The sequence below is a fragment of the Tachysurus vachellii genome, chromosome 24, assembly GCF_030014155.1.
Source record: "Tachysurus vachellii isolate PV-2020 chromosome 24, HZAU_Pvac_v1, whole genome shotgun sequence".
Taxonomy (NCBI): domain Eukaryota; kingdom Metazoa; phylum Chordata; class Actinopteri; order Siluriformes; family Bagridae; genus Tachysurus; species Tachysurus vachellii.
The window spans coordinates 7737904-7764789 of NC_083483.1; the positions used below are offsets into that span (position 1 = coordinate 7737904).

General features: G+C 38.3%; 3 protein-coding genes across 3 annotated transcripts; 1 reads left to right on the forward strand and 2 right to left on the reverse strand.

Moving 5' to 3' along the window:
* Window positions 1-56: 56 nt before the first annotated feature.
* On the reverse strand, window positions 57-7021 carry timmdc1 (translocase of inner mitochondrial membrane domain containing 1). The gene is made up of 8 exons (XM_060860209.1): window positions 6891-7021; window positions 5823-6071; window positions 4914-5079; window positions 4301-4389; window positions 4121-4188; window positions 3641-3719; window positions 944-1054; window positions 57-856 (listed from the first exon to the last, which is right to left on the reverse strand). The coding sequence occupies exons 2-8, from the start codon at window positions 6044-6046 to the stop codon at window positions 721-723; spliced, it is 873 nt and encodes a 290-aa protein (XP_060716192.1). The 5' UTR covers window positions 6047-6071; window positions 6891-7021; the 3' UTR covers window positions 57-720.
* Window positions 7022-8223: 1202 nt separating this feature from the next.
* poglut1 (protein O-glucosyltransferase 1) lies at window positions 8224-14219 on the reverse strand. The gene is made up of 11 exons (XM_060860757.1): window positions 14083-14219; window positions 13193-13283; window positions 12025-12168; window positions 11608-11743; window positions 11234-11355; window positions 10354-10413; window positions 10154-10253; window positions 10013-10071; window positions 9699-9866; window positions 9171-9227; window positions 8224-9084 (listed from the first exon to the last, which is right to left on the reverse strand). Exons 1-11 carry the CDS (start codon window positions 14156-14158, stop codon window positions 8928-8930), a joined length of 1170 nt encoding a protein of 389 aa, XP_060716740.1. The 5' UTR covers window positions 14159-14219; the 3' UTR covers window positions 8224-8927.
* A 1336-nt stretch (window positions 14220-15555) lies between these two features.
* LOC132839658 (calsequestrin-2-like) lies at window positions 15556-24393 on the forward strand. Its single transcript, XM_060860756.1, has 11 exons — window positions 15556-15975; window positions 16669-16753; window positions 16846-16946; window positions 19367-19478; window positions 21910-21983; window positions 22227-22357; window positions 22439-22484; window positions 22578-22632; window positions 22874-22974; window positions 23067-23141; window positions 23872-24393. The coding sequence occupies exons 1-11, from the start codon at window positions 15739-15741 to the stop codon at window positions 24085-24087; spliced, it is 1233 nt and encodes a 410-aa protein (XP_060716739.1). The 5' UTR covers window positions 15556-15738; the 3' UTR covers window positions 24088-24393.
* The last annotated feature ends 2493 nt before the right edge of the window (window positions 24394-26886 follow it).

The following is a 26886-nucleotide window of genomic DNA, read 5'->3' on the forward strand; positions in this document are numbered from 1 at the left end:
ATAATTTTTTTTAACATTTTTTTTTTATTATTTATTTATCTAATTTATGAAGGACCACATTTTCATATATTCATACAATTTATAAATACAAATTATATGTCTGTAAAAAGAAATGAGTAAACCCATGTAACTGGATTTCTCCTCTTGATGGTGCTGCAGGTCTGCGTTTGTGTTCATACACATGTTGAACTTGGACTCAGGTGTCGTGCCATCTTGTTTCCAGAAGTGACCAAGGCATGTGACGAGCTCACAGCACCATATGACATACACACACACACACACACACACACACTCTACTAGGACAGTCACACTGAGTTTTGTGGTTCTCTGGTCTACAAATAAGAGTCAAATAACTAAATGTCTTTAGTCCCAACAACTCAGATGACGGTTTGGCATTTTTTAGTTTTTCCACATTCTTGCCCCAAAGTCTCACAAGAAGACAAGGTACATTTAAAAGTTACATATACTGTATATTTTACTGTATTGGTTTACAGAGCAACACTGAACAGTGTGGAATTAAACACGAGGGTGAAAATGAACTGAAGGACTGATGTGCAAAAATATTTAGCACATGATGTGTAATGTATGTTTGTTTGGAAGCAACCAGTTTATCTTTCAGCTTAAATCCTGCAAATACATCTCCCATCAGAAGAGCCAGCACTCTTCATTTGTGAGCATGTTTTTATCTATAACTTCAGTCAGTCACGATAATCAGATCTGTTAAGACTCCTTAGTCGATTCTTTGTTCCTTGGTTGACTAAGGAGCTCATGGATCCGCTGAAGGTCACCTTCTGTGTCTTGGTCCTGGCCACTAAATTCTCCAATTATCTGGTCAGTAAGCTGCAGACGTGCGTTCCTAAAAAAGAACAATTGCAGGATAAACATTTGCAGGATAAACCGACTTGCAGGATAACATTTCTGATATAATAGCATTAAAACATACCATTCAGCCACCCTGAGCTCATACAGTTCTCTTCGTTCCCGTCGTCGTTTTTCACGCATGGTCTCTCCTCCCAGCTTCTGTAGCCCAACAATTAACGCCCCAGCAGGCACACTGCAAAAACATGAGTCTGTCAGCAAAAACTCTGTCGAACCATTAATAGGGCTTTAAAATACTCCAGGAAATGTTTGTTATATTGTGAAAGATTCTGCAGAGAGCAATCGATAAATTTATAAATAATAAATTTTATATATATTCATGTCATTATGCTTCATATAAAAATTCAGAAATCAACCATTCAGAAACAAGCATATTCTATGGCTATAGTGTATTCCAGTGTAGTTGTCTTAAGTAAGCTGAAGTTAAGAAGACAGGAAGTGAGGACATTTAATGTGTATTCTCAATATTTTTTTGCTATTATTGCAAACCATGATATAAAATTAGGAAATATCATGATATCCTGAAACCATACTGATTCAAATGTCAAACCATCTTAACCATCATTGTTCAGGTCTACACTCCCCATTTCCTAGCTTGGTGCTATTTAGAGCGTGATGTGCCGATTTGATTAGCTGCCTGGTTTGAATTTTGCGCCCCGCCTCGCTGCACCTTGCCGGGCACTGGGGATGTTTACATACACAGCGAGCGGCGCTCCAGGTGCCAGTCAGCATGCCAAAGTCAGCTCTGCCAGCATACTGAGAGAGAGAAAGGGGGGGTGGGGGACGAGTGCCGTCTGAGGTGCTAATCCTGATAGCACTGCTGGATGGAAAGGACGACTGGAAAGGTCTCAACACAAAATATGAAAAACTGAGCCAAATGAATGGAGGATGATGGAGCTTGTCCTCAGGAACAACCCAGAGATGAGATCAACAGTGCCAGAAGGAGGAGAAATTGAGATCAAGGGATGGATGGGATTGGAATACAAAGCTGACAGGGAAATTTAAAAAAAGCAGTGCAGCTGTTGGATTAGGCACTCAAGCCGTTCTGCCCTAAAGATCTGGGCCTTCTGCATGGCACATGGGTTCCTCTGGCACTGGGTGTGTGTATGTGTGTGTGTGTGTGTTGGGGGGTTGCTAGGAGGGAGCAGCTGGTCAACAGAAACCCCAAATAAAGTGGGGTGAGGGGAGGACGTGTCACTGCGTCGAGAGTGACAGAGAGATTGACAGAGAAAGAGAAAAAGAGAGAGAGAGCACGAGAGAGAATGGAGAATTCCCAAAGAAGAAACATCCGTGTAGAATGATTGGCAACACACCATCCACAATATCACTGTTTCAGTCCTGAGAAGTAGAATCCATTTGGTCAGACAGCACATACAGATTCTACAGCTGGAACTACGAGATGTTCAGACATGAGTTATTAGCCTTCAGAAGAACATAAAGAGACATGTCCTTGTCTCCGGAAGAGAGAAAAAGGCTCTAGCTTGTTGGAGACAGACGGCACAGAGACAGTCATGAAGGATGCTTTCCTTACTGTCTGGTGCCACCAGACCCCTGGTGTGAGATCAACCAGGTGGAATGGACTGTTCAGAGAGACCTCGGCGTGTTTCGGTCCGCTCGAACAACATCGTGACACATGTATCAATCATCAGGAGGACACAAGGTTCGAGCTCCTCAGGTGGGCCCAGCTATGGTTTGCCTCTTTGAGAGAAAATTTACAGGAGCTATACATGGTGCAGAGAACAAGCTGTCAAAACAAAATCTACGCCATGGAAAGTGGCATCTGCACCAGAAGTGGCACAATGCACTTAGACCCTTCTCTTAGTTAATGCCAAGTAAACAAACCGCTGATTGTACTTGTCTGTGGTAGAGCTGGGAAACCTGCAGGGACATGATGCGCTGGTGACTGCCATGAGTGACTGGCATGAGTGACTGGACCACCCGCTATACACCTTTCCACAGTGATGTTTCACATAAATCACTGACAACAAGATGACAGCAATCACTTGGATACTAAAACCTACTGTGGCTTGTTTACTGGCACTTAGCAAGTTCACTTTGCTAAATAACTGATATTAGAATTTTAGGTATTGCACCATGCTGCCATTTTTATCCAGTACAATTGTGTTCCATGACTTATCTGACCTTTTCAATCAGCATAAATAAATGAATTGTTTTATAGATGCAAGTCAGATATAAAAAGAGTCAGGACTCTGTTGGCTTTCAGTATCAGAGGTTTTTACCTCTGTTGGGATAAACCTATACAGAATGTTAGTGGTTGAATGTAAACAAGCTCTTGGGGAACCTAAAACAACAGAAATGAGATTCATACAACCATTTACTTTAAAGATCAAAACATTCGTGTGGAAAAAACTATTTTGTTTTTTTTTTCTGTGAAAATATTGCCCCTAGTAGGGTAGGTAAAAAAACATGAAAAAACTAAAAGTTCTTACATCTCAGAATGTTAGCTTGTAGAGTGTGACATGGCAACACTCAAGAAGTTCAAGAAGCCTGAAACTCTTCTAAGCTCCCTGGGAAAGTATTATAATAATAGGAAGTTTTTGAAGAACTCAACACTGTGCACGGTCAATTAATAATCATTTATTCATACATTGTGCATGAAACTGCTAGACTGCAAGCCTAACTTTAATTTATCAGCTACATCTGCCTCATAGCTTTAGTGCAAAACAAAAGACACACATCATGGTTTGGCTGATCAACTCCATTAAAACTGAGTGTTCGGGATACTCTCTATTCAACTCACCCTAACGCAGCACCAATAGCAGATCCTGCCACCAATCCCCTGAGGCCCAGATTCATTCGGAACACACCTCCGGTCACAGCTACACAAAGAGCAGGTTTAAACATCAAGGAAACATTTTCTAACAGAGTGTTTTTTTTTAATACGGAGATACAAGTGCCGCTTGGGTAACTTACAGGTACATAGAATAAAATACAGAATCAGCTTTAAAAACAACAACAACAACAAAAAAACAAGCCTAAAACTACAAAATGCCACCATTTGGACAAATCTAAAAAAATAACCAGATTTATAATCAAACTAACTCTCTAGTCCTAAATTAAATACATATTTCTGACATTAAAGTAATGCATTAAGGTCCTTTCCCTAAAGAACTGTTCTTTAAATATTAATTTCTAATCCAATGTGAACTCGACTAATCCCTGAAAAGTAGGAGAATCACAGGTGTTTCATTGTGAATGATGTTAAGGAGATGTTACTTACCCCCCGCCACAGCGAAATGGCTCAAGGCGTTACTGTCTCTGTACACAGAAATGCCTGTACTGACAGTGCTGTTAGAAACAGACACAGACAGCAGGTCAGATCTGCTTCATAGCTGTGAAGCTACAAGTGCTACATTTTCTTGTTGTATCAGATGTGTGTGCGTTTACTTAAAGAACTTACTTAAAAAGTGTCACAAAAGCGGCGATTCTCCAGCTCCACCTCCAGCCGTATCTCACAAAGCCTCGGATAGCTGCGTTATGAGCCGAACGCTAAAAACACACAAGAAGCAAGAAAGGTTCTCTGTTTATAAAGGACTACCACGGTTCATGGTTTAAATACCGTCATATAATCATTGTCATTTTATATAATTCACGAGTCAAGAAATGAATATTGGGAGACTAAAATTTTCCTTAGATATAATGAATCTTTAAATAAATAAAAAATAAATAAAAAAAGGAAAAACATTAGTAAGATCATTGATCATTCCGTTAACTTAACTTGTATTATGTAAATAATTTTCCTCAGTTCCATATCTGATCACATGCATTCAACTGTGATGCAGATGAAGGGAAAACAATATATACAGTATTTAGAAAAGGTAAATACTGAAATTTTGACCCTATGTCTATTCGATTCTTCTTTCTACAGATCAGAGATGTGTCACGGTCCGGATCTCAGAGATCACATCCTTTAACAAGCGTGAGTGATATGTAAATATGCAAGTTTGGTGTCACTTAAAACGGTATGCTAATCAACATGAAATCTTTTCTTGCACTTTTTGCTGTTCTCTTACCACTGCCTCCACTCTGCTGCGATAGATCTCAGCCTGGCTCAGCTGGATGAACCTCTCACGGGCATGTCGGGCTCCAGGCAGGCCTCCGTACAACAGTCCCACCAAGGCAGCCGTCAGAGCACTCTTAGACACATTCTTCACCTCTTCCGAGTACGCCTGTCCATCTCTAGAGGAAAAATAAACATCAGAAATATTATATATGTATATATATATATATATATATATATATATATATATATATATATATATATATATATATATATATTTTTTTTTTTTTACGACAAAGGTTTTTAAACTGTATGCAGTAAAATAACTATAAAAGTATTTCCATGGCTTTCTCTGTACAGTTTTATAATAATAGTTTACATACATAATCCATACACAAATATAAAGCTCATGATTTAATGTGTACTATATCATTTATTCTGGAAACTTTACATTAGGGCCAAGCTGGCATTATTTACAGGCTGATTTGTTTTAAATGATTGAGGGGTTCAGAATAAAATAATAATCCAATCAGGTTAATACTTATATTGACTCTGGTCATTTTAATTTCTACCAGTGTAATAATATTTAAGAACATTATCAGACACTTGCGTAATGCTTAACTGACCCCGATTTGAGAGCTGTAGCGTTTCTCAATAAACCATGACGTGTTTATTTGTATTCACTGCATAGCAAGCTGTTGGTGTTAATATTAGTTAGTAAATTTATCTTAGGTAAATGTTGCAAGCTTTTAATATAGCTAAAGTAAGTTACTGTTAATTACACTTCAGATCAGAATTCAAACATGGATATATTCTCCCTAAAATCAGGAGTTTCTTAGGGGTCGAGATGACAGAACATCCCTATGCTAATGCATCGGGACAGATAGATAGATAGACATAGATACAGACATAGATAACAGACCGTCGGTCGAATATGTCTTTAACGCGGTCCCATCCTGTGTCTGGGAACTCCGGCTTGCCCACATGTTTTGGTAAAGAATCAACAATGTCAGCTGCATGCACTCGAGGAATGGTGAACATATAAACTGCCCTTAGCAGTCCTGTATGCAAGGCTCTGGGGCTGGCTGTATCTGTGTCTTTCTCTCCACATGTGAATGTGTGTGAACGCTGGCCCACAGGGTGCATCACACATCCGCAAACTGTTCAATCACTGCAGGGAAACACATGGCAAGGAGTTAGGACGTGTTTCATATACTCTGAAAACTCATGCGTACATGCACAGCCTTTAGGGATGTAAACATGTAATAAATGCTAAATGAATTGCAGTGCTGAATTGTGCAGATGATATATTACAGGGTGCTGTGTAAAGAAAAGATTCCTCCTGTACTGAAAATCTATCAATAACACTTCAGATCTAATGCAGAAATGTGATGTAGGAAAGAAGTGAATCTCTGAGAGCTGCTTTATTTTGATACTATTCACTTCAACATGAATAGATTATTGACACAAAATATATCTAAACAGTGACAGTTTATAGTTTTTAGGTTCAGAACAAAAACGAGGCACCTTCTGCCTTCCTGATTTTTATTGTCTGTTGTTTATTTTACTCACTAATGCCTTGTATCTATTCTATAGTATTAAACAGAATCGAACTAAATAGAATCGAATTAAATAGAATTGAATAGGAAAAGTAGTAGAACTCTTACCAGGATGTACATTTTATATATAATAATTTTTTTAAATAATGTTATTATTATGATTATGATGATGATTAAGCTCTTATATGAGTTTTGTTAGAGCAATAAAAGTAAATATTAGAGCTTCAGCTGTGAGTCTCTGAGGTCAGGACCTGCTGTGTTTACTGTTCACGTGCGCTTAACCCTCACGTGCGCTGTTCACAACGGCTTTAAAGGACGTTCAGTCGGAAATCTGACGCAAAGCCTGTTTACATTTTATTTATTTCTTTTTTTTTTTTAAGGACCCAAAGCATTCGTGTAACATCGGACGTTAACTGACACGCTGTGCTTACCTCCTGAATGAGATTGCTCCTGTAGCCGGTTCAATGTCAGCGCGTCTATCTACTAAAAGCGCAGAAATCACAGCGCCACCCAGCGGCCGGGGGACCTCACTGCAGTCCACTCAATGAGCAAGACTCGTAAATTTGCTCCATTAGAACTTTCATTCATTCATTCATTCATCTTCTACCGCTTATCCGAACTACCTCGGGTCACGGGGAGCCTGTGCCTATCTCAGGTGTCATCGGGCATCAACCCTGGACGGAGCGCCAACCCATCACAGGGCACACACACACACTCATTCACTCACACAATCGGGACAATTTTCCAGAGATGCCAATCAACCTACCATGCATGTCTTTGGACCGGGGGAGGAAACCGGAGTACCCGGAGGAAACCCCCGAGGCACGGGGAGAACATGCAAACTCCACACACACAAGGTGGAGGCGGGAATTGAACCCCGACCCTGGAGGTGTGAGGCAAGCGTGCTAACCACTAAGCCACCGTGCCCCCAAAAGACTTTGATAAGACTATTTTTATTCACAATATTTTCAATTCAATTCAATTCAATTAAAGTTTATTTCTGTGCCGCTTTTTACAATTGAAAATGTCTCGACGCAGCTTTACAGAACATACACATAGAACAAAAGGTTAATATAAAGTTGAATATAAAGATGAATATAATACAAATATTCAAGATTAATATTAGATATGTTTAAATGTGTTTGTATTTATCCCCAATGAGCAAGTCTGAGGTGAGTGAGGTGACTGTGGGGAGGAAAAACTCCCTTAGATGGAAGAGGAAGAAACCTTGAGAGGAACCAGACTCAAAGTGGAACCTCATCGTCATTTGGGTGACACTGGAGATGTTTTAGCAAATCAGCATTGGTCTTCATTTCAAAAGGTTAAAACTGAACCATTCATGCCCCAAAGAGAACCTTTGCATTTAAGATTTAAAAACTTTGCAAAATGTACAGTTTGCATTTAAATTCTGTTTGCACACTGCGAATACGAAGGCAAAAGTAAAATTAAAGAGTGATAGATACCCTAATTTAACTGAAAAATCTACAGTTCATTTCGTTTAAACCCAAACTGAAATATTCTTATCTTATTCTCATACTTTTGCTTCTTTCAAAGCTCATATATTTCCATTAAATTTAGTAAACAAAGTTTAGTGGTTAGCATATTTGCCCCACGTCTGCCCCGTGTGCGTAGAATTTGTATTTTCTCCCTGCACTTCGGGGTATCCTTTGTTTGTGCTGCTTTCCTCCCCCAGTCCAAAAATGTGTGTTGTAATTTTATTTATAATCACAGTCTGTGGTGTAATTATTTCAAATAATAAACATATCACATGAAAAATATCATTTATTTGGTCTTAAAATTAAATGGATGAACATTCAAATGAATAAATGAATGTAAATTAGTCTGTAAAAAAAACACTTCACATTATGAGGCTGTCATTGTTTACAGACAAACTGCAGCACAATGTAAACCCCACACATTGCTGATGTAATTGAAGAATACTAGAACATATTCAACACTGTCGTGCCAATGTGGCTCTAGATCATATCATCTAAATGAAAGGATGTAGATATGATTTTCAAGATGTCACGAATGGCAAAATAATGTTCCCACTGACATAAGAGTGGCACTTTCCTTATGACTGTAAATACTTATATGTCCCAAGTGAGTCACTAGAGCTCATTTTTCTGGTGGTTGCACTGACACATACAATGAAAAGTGATAAATTTTGGCTAAGATGAAATGGTTAAGATTAAGGTTTGTATGAATCATGCTCTAAAGCAACTTAACCTGATGAACTGATGTTTTAAACAGTGAGATTATAAAGGGATTTAACTCTAAGTGCATGTGTGTGTTGGCCTTATTTATTCACCCAGAAGGGGGCAGTAGGTGTCTTCAGTGGGGAGGAAATGGAAAAAAAACAAAAAAAAAAATGCAGTGATACACACCTGATCTGTTTCGAATCAAAGTCGAGTCAGAAACAATCAGTAACTCGTTTTCTGGACATTCATGTCACATGCGTGTGCAGGTCAGAGTTCAGACCGGTCGGGTTTGCGAGTGATCTGGTTGTAGCTGGATTTGCGTTTAGGTTTGTACTTGAGCAGTTTACTGTAGTCAGTCAGAAGTGTCTCCCAGTAGCAAGACACGTCCTCCATACGGAGGTGATCCTCGATAAACTTCTGGCCCCTGAAGACACACAGTACAGTGACACTGTTCATGACAAACAGATTTTAATCTGTAATCAATCTGGGATTAACAGGAATAATTAATACCTTAGTGCGATGGCTTCTGCAGTTTTGTCATTTTCCTTCACAAACTGCAGCAGCTCCCTGCAGATATATCAACAATTTGTAACATTTACTAACAAAATTTCATGCAGTTTTCAGCCAAAAAAAAAAATCACCTACCGTGTCATCAACTGTAATTCTTTCTGAACCACAGTGATTTAAAATGATTGATTATTTTCCTCTAACCACCTGGGAGTTCCCTTACAACCATAACAAGTCTTGAGAGCTACTGTTATAGAAACAGAGCTGCTGTTGTAGAAAATTAATCAATACCTTTGGACTAATCAAATTTGAAGATTCAACAAAGCTGTGAGATAAAATTAAATGAAACACTGCAGGTGGTTTTCCAACCTCTCACCCCATTTCCCCTCTATAATAACAGCTAGAATTGCAAATCTTTCCACATTTAAAAGTCGTATCGATTTGTTTTTGTTCTGAGGCAAATTACACAAAGGTAACACATTTCATACTGCTATTCAGCATGCAGGAAGTTTCTGGGACTAAAGGGTTCACCTGAGGTCAGAGAGGTCCTGTTTCACTGGGATGTAGTGAACCCAGGGCTCGAGCTGAGGATAGAAAAACTCAAGCCACTCCGCTCCTACATGGAAGACCAGAGAGCCACAAAGAAACAGGTGCTTGAAGCGAAAGCTGGCTGCCACGCCTCGGAAATTAAAGAGGTACCTAACGTAGGGAGAGAGAGAGCGAGAGAGAAAGATCTTTCGATACAGGCACTGAGTTACAACACAGACTCGGTGTGTAGTTACTATTTCTGCCTTCATTTCTTCTTCCGTACACACTAAACAATTCACTCAGGTCTAAGCACTTACTTATATTCGCAGTGATCAACCAGGGGAACCTCTGTAGCTGGGGTTCTACCCAGAGTGTCCTGAAGAAGATAAGAAATACAGAGGAAATAAAAATTAAAAGACCATAGATCAGATTCCATCATCTGTGAATAGTAATCAGACCTTTTCAGATTTCCACGCCTGATTCTTAGTGTATTCAGCATCCACCAGACTCGGCTCCTCTCTGGACAGCAGAATTAACGGGTCTCTCTCCGGACTGGTCCTGCAGAAAAAAACAAAAGAATAAGTAAAATGCATGTGTAAAGCATTGCCATACACTGGTGGTGAGCTGACATCAGCCCTGCCAGGACTATGTCTCTCACCTAGAGCCTCTGAAGAAACCTTTGGAGCTTTTTTTCTCCCATGGCCACCGAGCTGCCGATCTGAAGAGAAAAAAAGAGAAAGAAACTTTTAAAGTGATTAATGCCTTAGTTTAAAGCAACTGCATTTCTTTATTGTTTTTTCCTTCAATTCCCTTCAAATTATTGATAGCAGCTGGCATATATTTTGATATGCGTATGTAAATGTACAGCTTTTTTTCACCCATATACCCATCTTTCATCCATTCATCCATCCATCTCCGTTCTTATTCATTCATCCAACTATCTACAACTATGCTCGCCAATCCATCCATCCAAATCTATGCCCATTCATTCATCCATCCAAATATATATCCGTTCCTCCATCCATCCATCCACCAATTCGTCCTTATACCTATCCATCTATTACGAGACCATCTTCATCCATGTCTTTTTTCATCCACGTTTCCATACTTGCTTTTATCCATCCATCTACCCACAATAATTCATCCTCCCACCTTCGCTAATGTATTTACCCATCCATATTCATTCATATACATCCATTCACCATGCATCATTCATTTTATCTTCATCCATCCAACTTTTCACATCCATATTTGCCATTCTTCATTCTTCCTCGTACCCACTTATTACTCCATTTTATTTGTCCTAATCCATCCATCCGATTAAATTCAACCTCTTTCCTGCATCAATTCTCCTCAATATATTTCTTCATATCTACATATGTCCTCATCCATTTATCTTTATCTCCATCTATCTATACATCCATAAATATTATCCCTCTGTATCTACATCCATCAATTATTTATCTCCATCTCCATCAATCTGCCTTTAGGTGGTGTAAGAGAATGAAACAATTCCCTTTGCCATACTAACTACTAACTTTTTCAGATCTTCTCTCATCAGGTCCCAGCGACCAAGTCCAGTTGGGTAAATGGGCCAAACTGCAGGTCCTCCTTCCCAAAATGTCCAGGCAGGATACATGATGTCCTGATAGTCTGGCGTCTAAAAGTATACAGCAATAAGTCTTAACTCACTTCAAGTGTTTCACTATAATATCGTCAGTTCAGTGATTTGCTTGATGGTTGTTGGCTCTGTTCTAGGCATATCAGAGTTACAGATCACACTGATGGTCTTTAGATCATTTCTGGTTTTTCTCATATTTCGTCCCTGCTTCCACATGCTCTTTAAGAGCATCCTCTTGTAGGTCAAACAAATCACAATGTAAATAAACAAATCTGTATCCCAGAGACATACCTTGCTAAAGGATAGAACGGGCAGAACGGGCTGAACCCATGACGGCACCTGAGGATAGTCACGCACGTTGATTATCATCTCCATATCTGGCAACCTGTTAATCATTTCCAGCATAAAATGCTCGACTCCACTGCACCTGCATTAAAAAGACCAGGACTCTAGGCTTGTTTACAAAATTTTCAAATAGTTAGCCATAGAAAATTACAACAAGGGGTGTGATGGTACAAAGCTACAAGAAGATCTGTATAGAAACTACTTTTAGAAGAACAGAGCATCTCTTAAAATGCTACAATGTTTATTTAAAGAGTGTTGACGTTTTTCAAGAACATCATACAAAAAGAAAATGAAACCAATCATCATCATCATCATCATCATCATCATTAAAGGCAAGCACAAAGAAACTTCTATTCTGCTGACCTTGCTGGGAACATACATTCTGGTTCCCTGTATAGTTTATGCTTGATGATCTGGTAATGTGTGCCCACACCACGTCGCACCGTGTCCATCACTAGCTCCTTTGTGATGCCGCTGCTGAACGGCTTTAGGTCCTTCTTCAGGACGCTGGGACATAACAGAAAAAAATGTGAATTCTAGGCATTGGTCCATATTCAATGTAAATCCCTAATGAGGAAGTCAGAGGTGGCAGTGATGAGGAAAACTACCCGAGATAACATCCTCTTGAAGGTGGCACCCAATACTGGGATTAAAAAATATTAAATCAGAATGATGTGAATAAGAGTCCTGGGTTGAGCACAGGACCGTCTTTATGATCACACAAACAGTTCTTAGCTTCAAAGCTACAAATGAGAAATGATGAGGCTCAGGATTGATCTGAAAGATCCACAGGACGAGATAACCTCAGAGCTAGAAGTGTGCCAGGATCATGTGAAAGATTGTATATCCAACCTTTCTACACAGTTCAGAATACTGCAGCAATATATGGCCAAAGGTATACGGACACCCAATCTTCACATCCATATATAGTTCTTCCCCAACCTCCTTCCACAAATTGTGAATTCAAGAATTGTAGAGAAAGTTGTTGTGTGCTAAACTAAGAGGTCCAAACCTGTTCCAGTACGACAATGCAACATCTATGAAGACATGGTGTGTCAAAGTTTTGAGTGGAAGAACTCGAGTGTCCTGCACAAAGCCCTGCAATTAACCCCACTGAACATACCACAGACCTTCTCACCCAACATCTAGTGGAAAACAGTTCCCTCAAGAGTGAAGCTTATTAAAACAGCAAAAGGGAACTACATCAGGAATGGGATCTTCAACAATCACTGTGGCTGTTGAACATTTGGGTATGTAGTGTATGTTACTTAAAATGAATTCCTCAATCTCAAAGACTGTCATAAACCTTTAAACTGGTGAGCAGAATTATAGTATTGCTTTTACTAAGGATGCTACATGTGATGAATAAGTGTGCAGGAACCCAATACTGAGCTCTGGTCACACCTTTTCTGGGAGGAAGTGTACACTTTCAGGTACTTAGTCGAAGTAATCCAACAAAGAAAAGAAAAAAAGACATCAACCTGCTACACTGGCTTTAGCTAAAAAAGGAAACCAGGGTTTTTTTTAATACCTGATGTGGCAGCTGCAGTTCTCCTGACTGCATGACTGGTAGGTTTTGGTGGCCTCAGAAACCTGGGTGAGATATTTCTGCCATCGTGCTCCTGTGAGAAATGTTAACACATTACACCTTTGTCACAGCACAGACTTTCGATGTAAATCACACCAGTCACATCAATTTCTGCCACTGTTATATAACGCATGGCGTAAATCTTCATCCATCCAGCTTTTCACATCCATGCTTCCATATTTTCCATTCTTCCTCGTTCAAACTTATTAATCCATCTTATTTGTCCTAATCCGTCCATCCGATTCGATTCAACTCATCCTCTTTCACCCGTCAATCCTCCTCTATATATTTCTTCATATCTACATATGTCCTCATCCATCTCCATCTATCTATCTATACATCCATAACTATTATCCCTCCATATCTACATGCATCAATTATTTATCTCCATCTCTATCAATCTGCCTTTGGGGGGGTCTAAGAGAAAGAAACAATTTCCTTTGCCATAATAACTACTAATCTTTTTCAGATCTTCTCTCATCAGGTCCCAGTCCAGTTGTGTAAATAATGCCAATCACATCAGTCACATCAATTTCTGCCACTGTTTCTATAATGCATGTTGTAAATAGAACTAAAACTCTTAACTAATGTTAATGTTTATATTGACAGACAAATGTAACAGAGACTGAAACCTAAACAACATGCTATTAGACACAAAATGCACTACAGGACATGTTATCAGCCTTTATTTTATACCTAATGGAGGTCATTTATATAGCAAACATAAAGGCAATTGGAAGCCATTGTATTGATACCTGACTCCAAAATGCAGCTCTGTTTGAATTTTCCACCCTAAATGATATCTATAAAGATTGTATTTAAAAAAAAAATACCTTTATCAGCCAGGCAAGTCTCGGATTCACTCAAAAGGAACAGAAAAAGCAGTATGTACAAACAGCGAGGCTCCATGTTTTTCTTTTTGGTATAGATTAGTTATGGCTGAGACACTCGATGATCTGCTAGTCTGGTCTGTTCGCGTTAAAAGTCTATGGGCTGCATTTAAAGTCACACTTTTGTACTGTACATTAAATGCTACAGTTCCAAATATCACTTTATATTTCACATGTAAACATCAATTATAATTCTAGTCAGTTAAGGGTTGAATATTTTTTATTAATGTTTTATTAAAATTGTATTAAAAAATGTACATTTTATGTTCCATTTTTATTAAAGTTGTTTATGTTAAACATGCACTTGGGTTTTTGAGACAGATCATTTACCCACATTTTTAAAATGTATTTTACATCATACTTGGAAATGTGGGACACAAATAACCCAGCAATCCTGGAATGACACATGACCTATATACAGTAGCTCAGAAATGATACAGATGAGAAAAAAACAAATGCTAGATTATTAAACAAGACATACAAATGCTAGATTATTTATAAAAGTGATATAATGTTTTCCAAATGTATTGATTAGTTGTTAGTTTAAACGTTGAAACGTTTAAAACTAAAATATCAATTCAACATTTCAGTTTCTATTAATTATGAGCTTTGCTGCTTGTCTATGAGGTAGATGTTGCCCTAATTTATTATTATATCCCTTTAGATAAATCAGTTGTAATTAAATCATTATCTAAAAACTTAAAATAATTGTAAATTAATTCTAAAAAAAAATAGTAAAAATTATAAACAAGACAAACGATAATGTCAAAAGCAGACCTGACCGTTCGTTTTTATTTAACCTTGAGATGAGTTAGCCTTAACACTGCACAAAGGAAGATTGGTAAGACATATGAAATCCCATTTGTATACGATTTGTAGCCAAATGACATTTTTGAGACTCAGAAATGAATATGGCTTCGTCCAATGAGACATAACTGGCCCTCAGACAAAGCCCTGCATTGCTCATAATCATTGAAGCATGGTGGTGGAAGCATCATGTTACGTGTTAATCCTTAGTGTTAATCTTGGTTGCTTCTCTGACTAACATCCTCCTTACAAACAACACACAACGCTGTCTTTGAATTCCCATGGCAATGTATTTGAGTACATCAAGATATCAGAAAAGATGCAGTTTATAATATATTTGTGTGTTAATTTTAGTGAAGAACATCTCTAATTCTTGCTTCAAGCTATAATCTCTTCTCATGTCTGAAGTGCCAATGATTCCCAGCGGTGCTTCCAACTGTCCTCATTTTCATCAGCACGTCATCTATATTTATCCTTGAAACAAGGGGCTGTCTAAAATGGCTTTGAGTCCCAGGAGAATGGACATACTTGTGTAGGATCTGTCGAGTTATCTGATAAAGCAGAGACATTCCCAGATTCTTATTTTACTGTAGGTGAAAGTCAGTAGATCAGACTCAATGCTAATGCTTCACTACAGCTGTTTGTGTCTGAGATTTTTTTATTTAAATCTCTCTTTTTTTCCATTAGGTTAAGGACTTGACCTCTCTCAGCCTTAACTTTCCCAGAAGGATTTGCAATCTAATTCCAGTCCCTCTTCTTCTCCATCTGCTTGGACCCTCTTTTCTTTGGATCATGTTGTCTCTCTGGCTTCTCCTTATCTCCTACTTGTCTCTTTTTTCCAGAAGTTCTACAGAAGAAGGCCTAGAATTCCCAAGCTTTGATGGAAAGGACAGAGTGCTGAACATCAACGAGAGGAACTATAAGAAGGCGCTGAAGAAGTATGACATGCTGTGTCTGCTTTACCATGAACCGCTGCCCTCAGACAGGGAGCTGCAGCAGCAGTTCCACATGAGGGAGATGGTGCTGGAGGTAAGAAGTGATGGAGTGATGTATTGATGAATATGGTTGGAGATTTGGGTGAATTAAGTGTATTTAGAGGTAAGTCAAGCTGCACATTAGAAGCTAGTGTGTCAATCTAGATCGTATTTGTAGCATCACTATTTGTTCTATTTGTTTTATTTATTTTTTTAAATAATATGTTGATAGTTTGTTCTTTACTGCACACTGCATTATAAAAAAATTATATAATGGTATGTTTACAGTGCTTGAATTAAAGCCAAACTGACCTCAGATCAGCATAATATTAGACTCTTCTCTCTCTGTGCAGCTTATCTGAATATACTTGTTCTTCTGTAACAGTTGGAGATGAAATGCAAACATTTGCACACAGCATCCTTCTAGGTCTTGGATAATTGGTGTGTAACTTTGAGGTACTGACCTGATTCTGAGCCTGAAAAGAGAGTGAAAACCTCCCTAGGGGTCTGATTTTGGTCACCTCTCATATCATATCTAAGCCACATAATTTGGTAAAGCATCACTGATCCAGTAAGCGATTCAATCTTAGAGTCAGTCAGATATGACACAGGACTGACACTCTACTAATCCTGAGGCTTATAAATAACCTTCTGTTGGCTATAACATATGGCATGTATTTCCAAGTGTGTACTTTGCATAGTGTAAATGTTTCCTGCTTGCCGTCTCTTTTGTTGTCTCTAATTATAGCTGGCTGCCCAAATCTTGGAAGACCGAGACATAGGGTTCGGACTGGTAGATTCCAATAAGGATGCCAAAGTGGCTAAGAATCTTGGTAAGGTTGAGTCCTTGTGACTCACATAATATGTGCTATAGCTCTCACAACATTTTTTATATACAGTACATGTCTTTTGTTTTTCTTGATAGGATTGGAGGAAGAGGGCAGCATTTATGTCTTTAAGGATGAACATGTGATTGAGTTTGATGGAGAGCTCTCTGCAGACACATTGGTCGAGTTCCTGTTAGATGTGAGTATAACAAATCGGATGAGATCATTTATATCATGGCTTCACCATTAGGGGTGGAGGTGGACACAGTTTCCTCAGATAGTATGAGTGATTTATTACTGCTCAGCTTTTTGTATATACTTTAAATCATATAGCATAACTTTTATCCAATAGATCCAATAGATAACAGTGAAGATATGTGTACAGGACAGATCCTCAGTAAGGAAATGCCTTACAATGAAGCAAAGGCATATATCATACATCAATAACCAACCATGAATAGCTATTATCTACAACAATTCAACATGATCAACCAATACACATCACACAGCAAGCCAGAAGCCTTATTCTGTGTATAAAACATTATCATAATGTGTGCCGCTAGGTTATTCCTGATTTACCCCATTTTTTTCAATGAACCCAGAGAAGCAACAAGCCTTTATTTGTGTCATATAAAGTGTTGCTTGAAAGTTTGTGAAACCTTTGGAAATTTCTATATTTCTACATCAGTATGACCCAAAACCCAGATTTTCACTCAATTAAACAAATTAGGCAAATATATTATATTTGGTCATTTTTTTACTCAGGCAAATGTTTTCAATATTATATATCTGTGAGTGGCAAAAGTATATAACCTCTAGGTTTAGTATTTAATTTAAAGATCACTGTGACTGTGGGTGCCCTATTTTATTTGAAGAATAGAGATATATTAAAGTCTGACATTCACATCGTGTGTTTGTGGAAGTGGATCATGGCAAAAACAAGGGAGATTTCTGAGGATTTCAGAAAAAGATTTATCATTGTTCATCGGGCTTGAAAAAAAACATCTGGAGTTTGGTCTCCATAAATTTATAGTCAGAAAGATTCTGTACAAATGGAGGAAATTTACAACCATTGCTCCCCTCACCAGAAGTGGTCAACCAACAAAGATCGCTCCAAAAGCAAGACATGTAATAGTTTGTTGGGTCAGAGAGAAACCCAGGGTAACTAAGCAACTAAAGCAACTAAAACAACTAAAGGCCCTGCATACTTTTACTAATGTTAATGTTCCTGATTCTGCCATCAGGTGAACACTGAACAGCCTTGTTGTGCAATGCAAATTTGCAAGGAGAAATCCACTACTCTCTAAAAAGACGTGGACATGTCAGAGGACTATTTTTTATTTTTCTCATTAATTAAATGAAGTATAATATTTTTGGCTTATTTGTTTGATTGCATTCACTTTGTTTACTTTTAGGACAAATCTAATATAGGGATTTATATAGGGATTTCTAAATGGTTCACAAACTTTCAAGTGACACTGTACATTACAGCATAGTGAAATTGTTTTCTTCACATAGCTCAGCTTGTTTGAGCTGAGATCAGAGCATAGGGTCAGCTATAATACAGCACCTCTGGAGCAGAGAGGATTAAGGGCCTTGCTCAAAAGCCCAAAAGAGGCAGATTTGGGGTTTGAACCTCTGAGGCAAGATAATAAAGAGGCCACATAATTCTTGCCAACGAATTATAATGCTGTTGTAACATCATACATAATGTGTGGACTCCACTTAATGACTTTTTGGGCACGAGAGAAAAAGTAATTTTTTTTTATAAGGTGTGCCATAGCTTCAGTTGATCTTCTAGGAAGAGAAGAAAAAGACAAAAAAAAGACACTTTTTTTTTTTAATAACAATCCAAGATCGCTTAGCTTTCTTTGGCCGTAATTCTCATAAGTCCTAATTGAATTGCTCATGAATTTCAAAATCCATGTGGAATTTATAATACAATACCTGACAATAGTTGAATCATTTTTTGGCCATTGAATAATTCTTGAGATGCTTGACTCCTGGCTTTAATGTATTCATTTATTTCCACAGCTTATTAAAAAAACCAACATGCTACCACAGGGTGTCTATAGAGAAAACTAAAGTTTCACAGATCCAGTTTCTGTTTTAATAGACACATTTAAACATTGCTGAATCAGATTTTTCTTCTGTTTGAATCTCAGTGCTACGTTCTCTAAACAAATAAAATGTTCTGAAAATCAATGCCAGCTCATGTTTAGGACTCATGTTACCCAATCATCATCAAAATGTGATACAATGATGATAGTGCTGAAGTCCTAGAAAGCAAGAAGCTTATAAGTTAGAGTACTGAGTTGTTGGCTGTAACAGCACAGACACCACAAACAAAAGTCTGACTGGATATCTTTGTCATTGTTTTTTTCATTCTGCATTTCTCCTTTATGTTAAGGAGAATCTGAAGGCTGTAATATGCAAACAAACCCTTAAATAAATCACCAGATCTATTGTTTCATGTCCAAGCCTCAGACAATCCAAATTAGTGTTTTATCAAGCAAACAGACATACCTATGGTCTCTCTCTCTCTCTCTCTCTCTCTCTCTCTCTCTCTCTCTCTCTCTCTCTCTCTCTCTCTTCTGTGTGTCTATGTGTGAACTGTAGCTTCTGGAGGATGCAGTGGAGCTCATCAGTAACCCTATGGAGCAGCGGGCTTTTGAGAGGATGGACGAAGACATCCGTCTCATTGGTTACTTCAAAGGCAAAGATTCAGAACGTGAGCCTTAGAAATTCTACTTGCTCTTACTGATGTGTAATAAAGATTATTCTTAAAACCACCCATTTTACGGGGCAAGTTTGTATACAACACTGTATACAGTTTTGTTCCGAATGGTTTCATTGTAGATCACTATGTGATGAGAGAAATGGTTTAATGGAAAAATTGGAATAACACTGGAGGCTTTGTCTTAATTTTTCTTGTAACACGACGCCACAGAAGTGCAGGCATTCTGTTGTTACAGCCAATGTAGCTATTCTTGTTGGTATTAGGGTTACAAAGGGGTGGAAAGTTTCCGGTAAATTTCCGGAAACTTTCCACAGGAATTTATGGAAATTTACGGGAATATATGGGAATTTACAGGAATTTATGGGAATTATTTGGAAATATAGGGAAATGCATATAAACTATATCATATACAAAATAACATTATACATAAATAAACATTTTGTTTGGTCATAAGCAGACATGCATGCAAGGTAATACAAATTTTAAAAATAATCTCTTGACTGATTTAATTGTAAGTAGAACTTTAATTGATTCTTTCATTGAGTAACATGCATAATACACATTATTATGCTTGTAATAAACTTAATAATTGTAATAAACATATTTCCCTATAATTGCTGTAAAATGAAAGCATCCCCCACCCTTGCCCTTCTAAAAAAGTCCCAATCAAAATGTAAAATGAAACATTTTTTCTCAAGCTTATTAGGTCTCTGCTTCTGTGGTAGTCAAGGCCTGGAAAATGGAGGTGAATCCCCCCCTTAAGTGATATATAGAGGGTTTTTTTTTATTTCAGGGGGAGTGTGTGTGTGAGGGGGGGAGGGTCATCAAATTATCTGTGTATGTGTAACAATCCTAATTTTCTAATCCTAATCCTAACTCTTATTAAGAGTTAGTAAGGTAGTTATTAAGTTTAGGTATTGGGTACAATTAAGAATGTAGCATAAGGTAATGCAGAATAAGGCATTAATATGTGCTTAGTAAGTACTAATAAATAGCAAATATTCTATTAATATTCATGCTAGGGGGACATGGTGGCTTAGTGGTTAGCACGTTCGCCTCACACCTCCAGGGTCGGGGTTCGATTCCCGCCTCCACCTTGTGTGTGTGGAGTTTGAATGTTCTCCCCGTGCCTCGGGGGTTTCCTCCGGGTACTCCGGTTTCCTCCCCCGGTCCAAAGACATGCATGGTAGGTTGATTGGCATCTCTGGAAAATTGTCCCTAGTGTGTGATTGCGTGAGTGAATGAGTGTGTGTGCCCTGCGATGGGTTGGCACTCCGTCCAGGGTGAATCCTGCCTTGATGCCCGATGACGCCTGAGGCACAGGCTCCCCGTGACCCGAGGTAGTTCGGATAAGCGGTAGAAGATGAATGAATGAATGAATGAATGAATATTCATGCTAATAAGCAACTAGTTAAATGACCCTAAAATAAAGTGTTACTGTGCAAGTGCATGCAGTGGGTGTGGCCTCAATGGCCCTCCAGTAAGCAGTGTGCTGTGTGCAAGTGACCGAGGAATGTAGGGTACAAATTCAACTTAAATTGCATTAAATCTTGTTGTTTTAAACACAATTATGCTGCAAGATTTTTTTTAACCTTGTTATAGGCAACTCTGCATTTTTTTAAAATTCCCAGTTTATTTCCATATATTCCCGTTAATTCCCATATATTCCTGTTACTTCCCATATATTCCCGTTAATTCCCATGGAAAGTTTCCAGCCTTGAAAATTCCCGGAATTTTGCAACCCCAGTTGGTATGAATGGCTTGAGATTAGAAAAGTGACAGACAAGGAACAAGAAATGCTGATTTGAAATGGTTTCAGTGACACCTCAGGCTCTGTAAATGAGAGAAAAAACAACCTGTCTCTCTCTCTCTCTCTCTCTCTCTCTCTCTCTCTCTCTCTCTCTCTCTCTCTCTCTCTCTCTCTCTGTATATCTGTCTGTTTATCGTTCTGTCTGTCTGTCTGTGTGCCTGTGTGTCTGTCCCTCTGTGTGTCTGTTTGTCTTTGTGTCTGTCTGTCTGGCTGTGTCTGTCACACTGTCTGTCTGTCTCTCTGTGTCTGTCTATCTGGGTGCCTGTCTGTCTGTCTCACTTGCACTTCACCATATAGTTTAAGAGCAATTACAGGTCTTTCCCGCTGTAAGGCGTGAGGAGAAAAGTAATCTTCTCGTATATGACTGCACCCCAGCCTTTATTAAAAATCCCATTTCAAGAGGAGGAGATTGAAGAGGCCTCTGCTGTGACCTTCAGCTGTATTGTTATGGCAGTCTTACACACATGGGCTTGTGGTGCCATTTTACTGCGCACAATTTTCCACATTATCACTTTCTGATGGATTGGAAAATGAGGGTGCATTGACCTCTCTTGTTCTCCAGCTGTCACGTTTTTCCTGCCTTTCTCATTCAAAGCTTCCTTCTTTTTTCAGACTACAAGGCTTTTCAGGCGGCTGCAGAACGATTTCAGCCTTACGTGAAGTTTTTCGCCACGTTTGACAAAGGGGTGAGTGCCACCTCCTTGTGAAGCGCTAATGAAACAGATGGATATTCATTTTCTCAAAGGCAAGATCTCTTTTTTGTGTGTCCTGAAATCAAGCCTATTCAACTGTTGAGGTGAGCTCATCTCCCGAATTGAATTGAACTGATGCATTTGAAGTGAATTGACTCCAAACTGGCTGAGACCACTTCATTAAGAATAAAGGCTGCAGTTTGTGTGGAAGTGCTGAGTGATGATGTTTTCCTACAGGTGGCCAAGCAGCTGACTCTTAAGATAAATGAAGTGGATTTCTATGAGCCATTCATGGACGAGCCAGTCACCATTCCTGGAAAACCCAACTCGGAAAATGAGATAGTGGATTTTGTCAATCGACACCGAAGGTGAGACTCTGTTTGAACATTTTTAATCCATGAATATAAAATATCTATTATAACAGTTTTTTTTCCATTATTTTGGCTCAGACCAACTCTAAGGAAGCTACGTGCCGAGGACATGTTTGAAACCTGGGTGAGTAGAATATTAATATTAATATTGCTGTCTTGTTGTCTAATGTTGGCTTCACTCAAAATTCATATTACCAACAAATACACTGTTTCACAGGAGGATGATATGGATGGGATTCACATTGTGGCTTTTGCTGAGGAAGAGGATCCAGGTTTGTCTTCACTGGTTCAGTGTTTGTCTTGAATTAATGTTACATCTAAACACAGAGGTAATGAACAATATAATTATACTGTATACATCAGAGAAACTACAATTTCATACTCTACCAGGAAAAGATTTTTTAATCGTATGTTTAAGTGCTACATTCAAATATAAAAAAAAACAACAATTTGCATTCACACAGGTTTGGCTGGCAGTGTATCTCAAAATGTTTTAATATCCCTTTATTTTAGATGGGTATGAATTCTTGGAGATACTGAAGGAGGTGGCAAGAGACAACACCAAGAACCCGGATCTGAGCATCTTGTGGATTGACCCTGATGACTTTCCCCTGGTGAGATGTCTAACAGTGTTTGTATTTATCAGATCCAGCAGCAGTCTAAGCTCTCTTATGCCAGAGATTGACTGTTTCCCTTCTTCACACAGCTGACTGCCTACTGGGAAAAGACCTTTAAAGTGGACCTGTTCAGACCTCAGATCGGTGTGGTCAATGTGACAGATGTGAGTTGGCTTCAGAACTGCTCACACATCACTTATCAGGATCAGAACACAAATGGGGCTGATGTTCCTAAAGAAGGAGGAGCGTTTTGCACAGGCTCGTTCCTTAATATCACCTGGAAATCATAGCTAACATCCACCTGAACATCTAATCAATTTGTCCTGTAGATGTCTCCAGATACACAGAGTTTTTTACTCTGTGTCTTAGCAACTTTATGTTTGTTAATATGCTATTAACATGATATTAACAGTCACTACTAATTCTGTCCACAAGCCTGTTCATTAAATATTATTAATATCATAGGAATACTTGAGGCTGACCTTAAATGCATGAACATTTTCCCACCTAATCAGTATTTAATTAATCTGTATCTTATTTACCGCAAAGAATAATTATAGCATGTATCCCTGGACTAAAAATGACTGTTTCCTAAAAACCTGTTTTTAATATATGAGAGATCAGTTTCCAACGCCAGAGGAGTATCCATCCGTTCATCCATCCGTTCATGCATCCATTTTCTGTACTGCTTATATTACAGAGGGTCATGGGGAACCTGGAGTAGTTTCAGACAATGAAAAGTAAAAAACTTTTTGAGAAAAAAAAAAAAATTGTCATGATTAACTTTCATGTCTCATTGATCCAGGCCATCAATTATCTTTTAGTAGTACAAGATATGAATGTGATGTTATTTGAAGTTACCCATTATATTTGTGTGTGTGTGGCATTCGACAGGCAGACAGCGTGTGGCTGATAGCCAACGATGAGGCTTTGCCCACAGCTGAGGAGCTGGAGGACTGGATCGAGGACGTCCTCTCAGGGAAGGTCAACACAGAAGATGATGACCTTGATGAGGATGATTTGAATGATGATGATGACAGTGAGATCCATGGTGATGACTTCAGCGATGATGATGACGATGATGACCAGGATGATGATGATGATGATTGATTAATAGATATGTCGCTAATGATTAGTACGTTTTATATGTCTGCTTTAGTGTTTATAGAATCCAAGTAGAATAAAATTGAAGGCAATAATAATAATAATAATAATAATAATAATAATAATAATAATACAGTTCCATTGGTGCTGAAATGACTTATGAAGTGAAAACCACTACGTGTAGATTGTTTTATAAGATTGCTAAGTTTGTGTTGTAAGGTGGATGTAAGGTGTGTAGTATGTTTCAGTATGTTTCAGTAGAACTGCAAAAATTTCTGTATGAAACTCATATGAAATTCATTTAGAGCCAAAAGTGCAAGATACATCAAATCTACTTCTTCTTACAAAATGCTTCATATAATCAGGAATTAAACAACTCTGTGGTGAAGAAAGATTTTTTAATCTATTTTTTTATATTCCTGCGAGGAACTTCAATTTCCACTTGCAAATAATAATAATAATAATAATAATAATAATAATAATAATAATAATAATAATAATAATAATAATAATTATTATTATTATTATTATTTAATAATAATTCAATATTTCTGTTTTTATTTTATTTATTTACAAATTTTTTTATGGACACAGACACATACACACACACTTCCAGTAAGTCTCTGTCTCTAATATACAGTGTGTAATGTGTGTGTGTGTGTGTGTGTGTGTGTGTGTGCTTGCCTTTCAACATTTCTACAAGGCATTCAAGCATAATTAGGTATCTGCTAGTGATTAGATGCTCCCTGCACTCTCTCCTCTAAAGCTTCATGTTAATTTGATATTAAAGCTGTGAGCTGAATGATATTAAAGTTTATCTCTGTAATGAGAAGCTCATCCTCCATTGTTACTGTAGAAACCTTTAAACTGTGGGGATAATGATGATTCATACAAGTATGTTCTGGATTATTCAGCATTACCTCCCCAGAAAAATCCTCCCATCTCTAATTTATGGCATGGAGGTTCAAAGCCAGGCATGTGACTAATCAGCTAACATCATGTTTGGTGAGAGTTGATCCCACGCTAAGGCTGAAGCACTAATCTTATTAGCATGCTGTCTAAGAATCAAAAAGAGAGCTGGATCTAGGATCTAATGGATCTAAAGGTTCCATTCAGCCAAATATTGGAAGAGGATTATTGGCAAGGAACTGCCATATCGGTAAGAATACATATAATAAAACATAAACACAACATAAAACACAACACAATTGTTACATAATGATATGGAGAAACTCCTGAGAAAGTCCTCCCTCATGAACACTTCACTTTCCCTTACTGTGAAACAGCGCTAACTCATGAGACCCCTTCTATAAATATTATATATGCAGCTACTTTACACAAAGCTTTAAATCAATAGATCTGTTATTAAATCAGTAAAAAAAATCTCAGATGCTGCAGCATAACTTGTGCTTGCTGTGTGAACACAACTTAGAGACAACAAAGCAAGCTAACCCGCTAATGTTAGCTAAAAAACAGAATGAATAAAGTGTTGCTAGTTAGCCAGCTAAAGACTGAACCACCTACTTACTGATCCCACCATCTCTCAAGGGTACAAGAACGTTTTACCCTTCAAGATTCTTTTCTGTTCTGGTGCTGATGTGGTGGAATAAACTTCCTCTAGGTGTCTGAACAGTTGAATCAACAACAAAAGACCTACCTTTTTCTGAAATATATAAACTAGCACAAAAGCTTAAAAAGCGGTCTGTGTGCTTTTCTATATTTCTTCTGAACAGTTTTTTAGACTGATAGTGTTCTTAGTCCCTGACCTAGTAAACCAGTATCTGTGTGTTTATTGACAGAAACTGATATAAATCACACTGGTTAAAGATGACATGAATGTAAATGTAAAACTCTCAATTCCTGAGTTTGTTTGCTTTAAGAATTTTGTCGTCTCTGGCCTGCATTTTAGCTAAATTACTAGCATTGAGCTGCTCAGCCTTCTCCTGGGGTGAAAACCTCAGGCTTCCACAGTCATAATGAATCAATTTGATCGTGTCACTGGATCTGAATGATACACTCTCACTCACTCAACCATTTTCTACCGCTTATCCGAACTACCTCGGGTCGCAGTGAGCCTGTGCCTATCTCAGGCATCATCGGGCATCAAGGCAGGATACACCCTGGACGGGGTGCCAACCCATCGCAGGGCACACACACACTCTCATTCACTCACGCAATCACACAATACGGACAATTTTTCGAGAGATGCCAATCAACCTAAAATGCATGTCTTTGGACAAGGGGAGGAAACCGGAGTACCCGGAGGAAACCCCCGAGGCACGGGGAGAACATGCAAACTCCACACACACAAGGTGGAGGCGGGAATCGAACCCCCAACCCTGGAGGTGTGAGGTGAACGTGCTAACCACTAAGCCACCGTGCCCCACTGAATGAATGATACAGTTTGATTTAACAGATTCTGACTGATGTGAGCATCATTTTAAAGCTTACTGGTAATTTGCAAATGATGATTATGATGTAAAGAATGACTATTTTAAGAATAAGACTTTTAATGATCAGATATACAGGTGCTTACCTGAAAATGTTTTTTTTTACCAGCCGTCTGTCAATAATAATTCCATTATATTCGATTGTAATTGCTAGTATTTGATTTGTGTTTCGTTGCCTTGATTCATTTTGTATCGCTGCCTTTAAAAACTAGTGTTCACGTCATGCAAAAACAGGAAAGTGATGACAAACGTATCCGTGATCACGTACGACGTGTTTTCCAGAAGATTCAACATCTCTGACTGCAAGTAAATATTACCCAGAATGTGCTGAGAAAGAAAAATGCTAAAGCCTCAC

Excerpts from the sequence above, each read along its gene's own strand:
- timmdc1 (XM_060860209.1), bottom strand. The coding sequence starts at position 6,046 with ATGCACCCTGTGGGCCAGCGTTCACACACATTCACATGTGGAGAGAAA. Across the intron at positions 4,189-4,300 it reads GCTTTTGTGACACTTTTTAA|CACTGTCAGTACAGGCATTT; the intron begins GTAAGTTCTTTA and ends TGTTTCTAACAG. Across the intron at positions 3,720-4,120 it reads CCATTTCGCTGTGGCGGGGG|CTGTGACCGGAGGTGTGTTC; the intron begins GTAAGTAACATC and ends CTCTTTGTGTAG.
- poglut1 (XM_060860757.1), bottom strand. The coding sequence starts at position 14,158 with ATGGAGCCTCGCTGTTTGTACATACTGCTTTTTCTGTTCCTTTTGAGT. Across the intron at positions 10,254-10,353 it reads GGTTTCTTCAGAGGCTCTAG|GACCAGTCCGGAGAGAGACC; the intron begins GTGAGAGACATA and ends TTTTTTCTGCAG. Across the intron at positions 10,072-10,153 it reads AGGCGTGGAAATCTGAAAAG|GACACTCTGGGTAGAACCCC; the intron begins GTCTGATTACTA and ends TATCTTCTTCAG.
- LOC132839658 (XM_060860756.1), top strand. The coding sequence starts at position 15,739 with ATGTTGTCTCTCTGGCTTCTCCTTATCTCCTACTTGTCTCTTTTTTCC. Across the intron at positions 22,358-22,438 it reads TTTGTCAATCGACACCGAAG|ACCAACTCTAAGGAAGCTAC; the intron begins GTGAGACTCTGT and ends ATTTTGGCTCAG. Across the intron at positions 22,633-22,873 it reads TGCTGAGGAAGAGGATCCAG|ATGGGTATGAATTCTTGGAG; the intron begins GTTTGTCTTCAC and ends CCTTTATTTTAG.